General features: G+C 30.5%; 1 protein-coding gene across 1 annotated transcript; it reads left to right on the top strand.

Moving 5' to 3' along the window:
* The first annotated feature begins 3,901 nt into the window (after positions 1–3,901).
* LOC127262242 (salviol synthase-like) lies at positions 3,902–5,828 on the top strand. Its single transcript, XM_051290836.1, has 2 exons — positions 3,902–4,938; positions 5,075–5,828. The coding sequence occupies exons 1-2, from the start codon at positions 4,048–4,050 to the stop codon at positions 5,702–5,704; spliced, it is 1,521 nt and encodes a 506-aa protein (XP_051146793.1). The 5' UTR covers positions 3,902–4,047; the 3' UTR covers positions 5,705–5,828.
* Positions 5,829–6,513: the final 685 nt, after the last annotated feature.

Genomic DNA, 6,513 nt, shown 5'->3' with positions numbered 1-6,513 from the left:
TGGGACGTTTGGATTTTGAGGTTATTTAAATATTCAAAATTTTGAATTATAATAATAGTATATTGATATAATATTTTAAATATAAAAATATATAAATTTTTTCAAAAGAAAAACACATATAGTTATCTCTCTTTTTTCATAATCAATCATTTTACTTTGCTATTTTGATCCATTCACAATCAATTTATTCACTTTATTTTCTTAAATATGAGAGAATCGTATGAGGAATATAAAAACTAATATTTTATGCTAAATTGTTAATTTTTTATCTGTCAATATAATATATATTTTTTACATCGGTCTCTAACGATGATATTTACCTTTTAAGTTATTGTACTTAATATTAAAATTATCTTTATATTTGTATAAATGTCATTATAAGTCACTAATGAAAATATTTTTGCAATTGTTTCTTAATTTGTACTATATTTTAATATAATATTAATATTTAAAAATCAACATGCAAAAAGTAAATGAGACTAGAGCCAAACGAATGTATTATAATATATTATGTTAATATGTATTGTTGTAAGATTTATAGAGGATCAGTGCCACTAAAAAAAAATAATTATTCTTATAATCATTTGGGATTTGTTATTCGACAATTTCCTATATATATATATATTTTTAAAAATAATATATTACACATATTTATTAAACAATCTCATTAAACAAACACACTGTTGGTCTCATCACCAAGTGAATACATTGTTGTTCATTCTTAAGTTTCGCGCCAAAACTAAATATATACTCTATGGGTGGATAGATGAAGGGAATATTAAAATATGCATAAAACATCATTATTATCCAAATTTAACGTTGATTGTAAATATGTGTATCTAGTTATTTAAGTACTATGCAAACAAAAAAAGTGAAATATTATCCCGTAAGGGATGACCTGGTTGTGTGGAGGTGGATTCGTGACTGCCGTGAGCAGGGGCGGCTCATACCAGGAGCAGGGTGAGCAACTGCTCATGCCCTAATTAATAAAAAGCCTATATTTTAAATATTATCTATTAAATTTAAAAATTAAATTTTAACTTTTAATTTATTTTTTTTTGTTCTTCATAATTAACCTATTTAATTTAAAATTAAATTTGGATTTCTAATTATATATATATTTATTTCTTTTTAATCGTCTACACTTCTTTACCTCACACTCTATCGCATTGCTCACAGCAACTCGATCAAACATGCCTCACATTTTTTCTTATTTCTTTCACCCTCCTTCAGTCCTTCTTACTCTTCGAACTTTGAGACAAACCGTCTTTCGTCTTCTTTTCTCAAATTAACATTGTCCAGACGGTCGCATTCAACCTCTTGTCCAATCAATGCTAATTAGTTTTATTATTAAAAATATATTTTAATCATGTAAAAGTAGGGCCTATAATTTATTTTCGCTCAGGACCTAAAAAAAGTCTGAGACGGCCCTGGTCGTGAGGTCATGAGTTTAAACCTCCGACGTTTCCAGGTCTCACCTGGTACACATAGTTAGTGGGTGCAAACCCAAGTCCCACATTTAAAGTTGTGAAGAAAATTACGCACCTTATAAGTCCCAAATGAACTCCACTAGTACGAGGCATTTTGGAGAAAATCCAAAAACAAATCCGTGCGGGTTTAGCCCAAAGAGGACAATATTATATTAGTGTTGAGTTGACCCAGTTTCAACAGTGGTATCAGAGCCCGATAGGTTGTGGTGGTGGGCTCCTTGTGTCGAAAGTTTCTTGATGTTGTTGGGTCGATCCCGATTGAGGTGGTCAGGCAGCGGGAGGTCTCTGAAGAAAATTACATACCTTATAAGTCCGGACAATATTAACCAAACACAATATATAATCTATTCATTACAAAAAAATCAACAATACAAAATATTATTTTGATACTTTTCTATATTAACAGAATGCATTTTCATACCTAATATAAAAAATATTTATATCTAAAAACAAAAAAGGTGTTTGTTTGAAGGATTTTAATAAAACTTTACCATTCATCAAATTTTTTTCTAATAAATATCAAATCAAATACCTATAATTTCTACATTATTTTTAAAAATTAATTCTAAATTCAAAATATCAAATAAATACAATATCTATTTATCACATCAAGTAAAAACTTCTAAACAAACACACCCATCCACTTTCTTTAAACTCATTCGATCTTTAACAGGCGGCTGCACATGGCTTTTTCATTTAGTATTATTTTATTTTATAATGTGGGAAAGCTGAGTCTGTTTTATAAAAAATTTTTTGGTAGTTTTTAAATTTTAAAAAAATTTATAAAAAATAATAAAAATTGATAAATTGAATCGTTATATATATATATATATATTTTAAAAAAAATATCTAATATGATATTAAAAAAATTATTACTAAATAAACAGTACCCAAAAAAAAATAAAAAAGATCAGGCAGCCGCCGAAGACTTCAACTTACAAAACGTGCTCTCAGGACATCCACTTGTTAATATAATCTCCTCAATTATTTTCCAAAATCTAATATTTTATTTATTCACTCTGTCCCATTTATTTTGTTATTATTATTATTATTTTTATCTGTTTGTTTCATTTATTTTGCTATTTTTTCTTTTAAAAAAATTGGACTTTAATTACATATTAAAATTTTAATTTTTAATTTTTTAATTATAATTAGATTTATTTGTTATTTTAATTTTAATTTAAAATTATTTTTATTATATAATAATTATTTAAATTAATATATTTTTAATTACTTATTAATTATATCTCTTATAAATTTGTCTGTGTCTACAATAAATTTGACACGAGAATAGAGAACGTAGGGAGTAGTATTTAGTAGTTTTGTAGTCGTCTCAAATATCAGTATTTGACCATTTTGTCGATAGAGATGACCTATTGTAGGGGCACAATTTAATGTTAGATTGAAATTATTATTATTATAATTTAATTGAATTTTCTTTTCTGAATAAGCTTTTAGACCTAAGCTGGTTTTTTTACGTACATTGTTTTATTATTTTCTTATTTATTTTTTATTTTTTTCCTCCAAAATTATCATATCTATTCCCCATACCAAATTTCAGATCAAATAAAAAATTTTGAAAATAAAAATGTAAAAAGGAAATGAAAACACAAAAGCACACACCCTATAAATTTCATGATGAAGAATTCATGTAGAAATTTTGCTGTAATTATATAATACTCTCTCCGTCTCAAAACTAAATTCTTATTGAGGTTGAACACGAAATTTAAAGAATATTGATATTATATTGATAGTTAGTAAAAAGTACAAATAAAAGATTTTTTTGCCTTTGTGAGTGTATTAGTGTAAAAAATAGTGACATTTATTTAATAATAATAAAAAAATAAGGATAATTTTATGGTGATATAAATATTTATGAAAATAAGACTATTATTTTGGGAGGAATAAAAATGGTAAATAAAACTATTGTATTGGAGCTGAGGGGAGTAATAACTTTAAAGTTTAATAGTAATAGGAAGAATTGTGTTATTGATTTTGTCATGAAATGAAGACTTAATTCTCAACAAAATATTTTCCATATACTTCCCAATTAATATTATAGAAAAAATAGTATATATATATATTTACACAAAATATATATAATTGATCCATTTAAAAAGTTTAACAATTCAAAAGAAGATATTATTATTATTATATATTTTTATATTTAACATAAAAAATATTTTAAACTAAAAAAAATATATACATTGAGTACCAAAATATTTTTATCTTCTACTTAAATTACAAATATATGGTATAAAATATCAAAATGTTTTATCCGCTTTCACCCAATAATAAAATATCATTATTTCTTAATCTATTATAAAATTTGAAAAAATCATTTGAAATGGACCTCACAAAGTAGATAAGATCTTGTAACCAATATGGTTGGTGTGCTCTCAAACTAGAGTTTCACCCAAAAATATTATACTCCCTCAGTCCGCTATATTTATGTGCTCACTTCCAATGAGGTTGATGCCAACTTGCCTTCAACTACATATTTATACTCCAAACTTGCAGCAAATTGGATTCAACTCACAGTTCGACATTTAAGCCTATGGATAATAGTGATTCCTCATTTTCGGTTATCCTCTTTTCATCTCTCATATTTCTCGCAATCCTATGGAAGGTAATAAAGGGCGCCAAACACGCCCGCCGTTTTGTCAATCTTCCGCCGGGGCCAAGAAAGTTGCCCGTCATCGGCAACCTACACCACACTCTTAGTTCGCGACCAATCCATCACACTTTTGCCGACTTGGCAAAAAAATACGGGCCGATAATGCACTTGCAGCTAGGCGAAGTCAGCATGGCGATTGTGTCGTCACCCGACGCAGCAAAAGAGGTCTTGAAGACGCATGACATCAGCTTCGCTAGCAGGCCATCCAGCGCGGCAGCGAAGATTTTATCATATAATTATTCTAACATAGGATTCGCGCCGTATGGGGAATACTGGAGACAGTTGCGAAAAATTTGCACAATAGAGCTGCTGAGCGCAAAGCGTGTCCAATCTTATCGCCCCTTAAGGGAAGAAGTGTTTTTCGATATGTGCAGTCGGATAGCTTCGAAAGAAGGCTCGTCGATCAATTTGACTGAGAGAGTTTCCTTGGCGATTTGCGACATAGTTTTTCGGGCAGCGCTTGGCAATACGATTGATGAACACTCGGCATTTGTATCCATAGTGAAAGAACTTTTCGCCGTAGCTGGAGGAGTTTCTGTCGGCGATTTGTTTCCCTCGAGCACTCTGGTTCAAGCGATTGGGGGATTTATAAGCCGCGTGGAGAAGGTGCACAAACGGTCGGAGAGGATACTTCAGAAGATTGTCGACAATCGCAAAGTAGCCTCTAAAGATGAACCGCTGGAAAGCTTGACCGATATTCTCCTCAAATACAGAGGAAATGCCGGCGATGAGTTCCATTTAAGTGATAATGGCATCAAAGCTGTGCTACAGGTTTGTAGAATTCTTGCTTTATTCAGATGATTTGTAAGTTATTATAAATATGTACAAATTCTTATGATTGAAATAGAGAATTTTAATTTCATATTTTAACAATAGTATGATTTTACTTGCGTGCGCACATATGTAGGATATGTTCTTTGCTGGAATTGAAACATCCTCGACGACTACAGATTGGGCTATGGCAGAAATGATGAGACATCCGAGTGTCCTTAAGAAGGCACAAGATGAGGTGAGGCGAGTTTTCCACGACAAGGGATTTGTAGATGAGTCCGACTTCAATGAGCTAAAGTACCTAAAGTTAGTGATCAAAGAGACCTTCAGGGTTCATCCTCCAGTGCCTCTACTGCTTCCCAGAGAAAATTCCGAGGCCTGTGAGATCAATGGATACACAATACCTGCAAAAACAAGGGTGTTGGTGAATGCATGGGCCATTGGAAGAGATCCCAAAATCTGGGAAGATGCCGACAGCTTTATACCAGAGAGATTTCTCGATAACAATATTTCAGCTGATTACACAGGGAAGAATTTCGAATTCATACCTTTTGGTGGTGGAAGAAGGATTTGCCCTGGATTAACATTCGGCCTCGCAAATGTCGAATTTCCATTAGCAATGCTTCTCTACCACTTTGATTGGGTTTTGCCACAGGGAATGAAGCCTGAAGATGTGGACATGGCAGAAGAGTTTTGGCTTGCAGCAGGAAGAAGAAACCCACTTTATGTGATTCCTAAATTGAAAAACCCTTTGGCTTCAAAGTAAAATGGAGTCATATTGAATCCATGTTCGAGCCTATTAATATCTCTTTGGGTGAGAGTTTTGAGTTGAATAATGTTATTTATCCGAATGAATAATATATTCTTACTATGTAGGAAAGTTCGATTTAGTATTGAGTTTATTAAGTTAGATGTAATTTTCATACAAATAGATATATATATATATTAACTATATTATCACTAAAATATTTTGAAATATATTCGACATGTCTTATGATCTAATGTTAGTTAACAAATTAAAATAACAGGGGAAAGTGGAGAGAAACAATTGACATTCAAATGTACAAACATGCGAGGATTTATTTAACTCCGGTCTTTGTCATCGAGGATGGTCTTTTGGTATCGTTGATTTTCAATTTTATATTTATTTTTTGGATTCTATTTTGAATCTTCTTTATTGATGTTTTAAATGGATTGTTTTGTGATTGGGAGATTTCTTGTCATTGGATGCATAGTCTTGATAGCCTTTGGTTGTAGATATTTTTATTGTACAAACACTTTTAATATATATATATATTTTATGATGCGGGAAGTCGCAGCTGCTATTCGAAAGTGCACACAAGATAAACCCTAGGCCGAACCTAATATCCTAATTTTGTGGTTTTTATCATTTATATTGGTGGGGCATTGACGCTACCTTAGATAGGCTATATCATCCTCCGATTTGTTTGAAATTTCTTCTTAATCCGCTATTCTCCCAATAATATAAAATGTTCTCTTCATTACAAGTAATATGTAAATAAATATGATGTAATATCTTAAATATCATTTTTTGAATAAAATGAATAAATAAAT

The sequence above is a fragment of the Andrographis paniculata genome, unplaced genomic scaffold (assembly GCF_009805555.1).
Source record: "Andrographis paniculata isolate CXL003 unplaced genomic scaffold, ASM980555v1 Contig65END, whole genome shotgun sequence".
NCBI lineage: Eukaryota > Viridiplantae > Streptophyta > Magnoliopsida > Lamiales > Acanthaceae > Andrographis > Andrographis paniculata.
This window is presented reverse-complemented; position numbering and strand designations above follow the sequence as displayed.

Excerpts from the sequence above, each read along its gene's own strand:
- LOC127262242 (XM_051290836.1), top strand. The coding sequence starts at position 4,048 with ATGGATAATAGTGATTCCTCATTTTCGGTTATCCTCTTTTCATCTCTC. Across the intron at positions 4,939-5,074 it reads GCATCAAAGCTGTGCTACAG|GATATGTTCTTTGCTGGAAT; the intron begins GTTTGTAGAATT and ends GCACATATGTAG.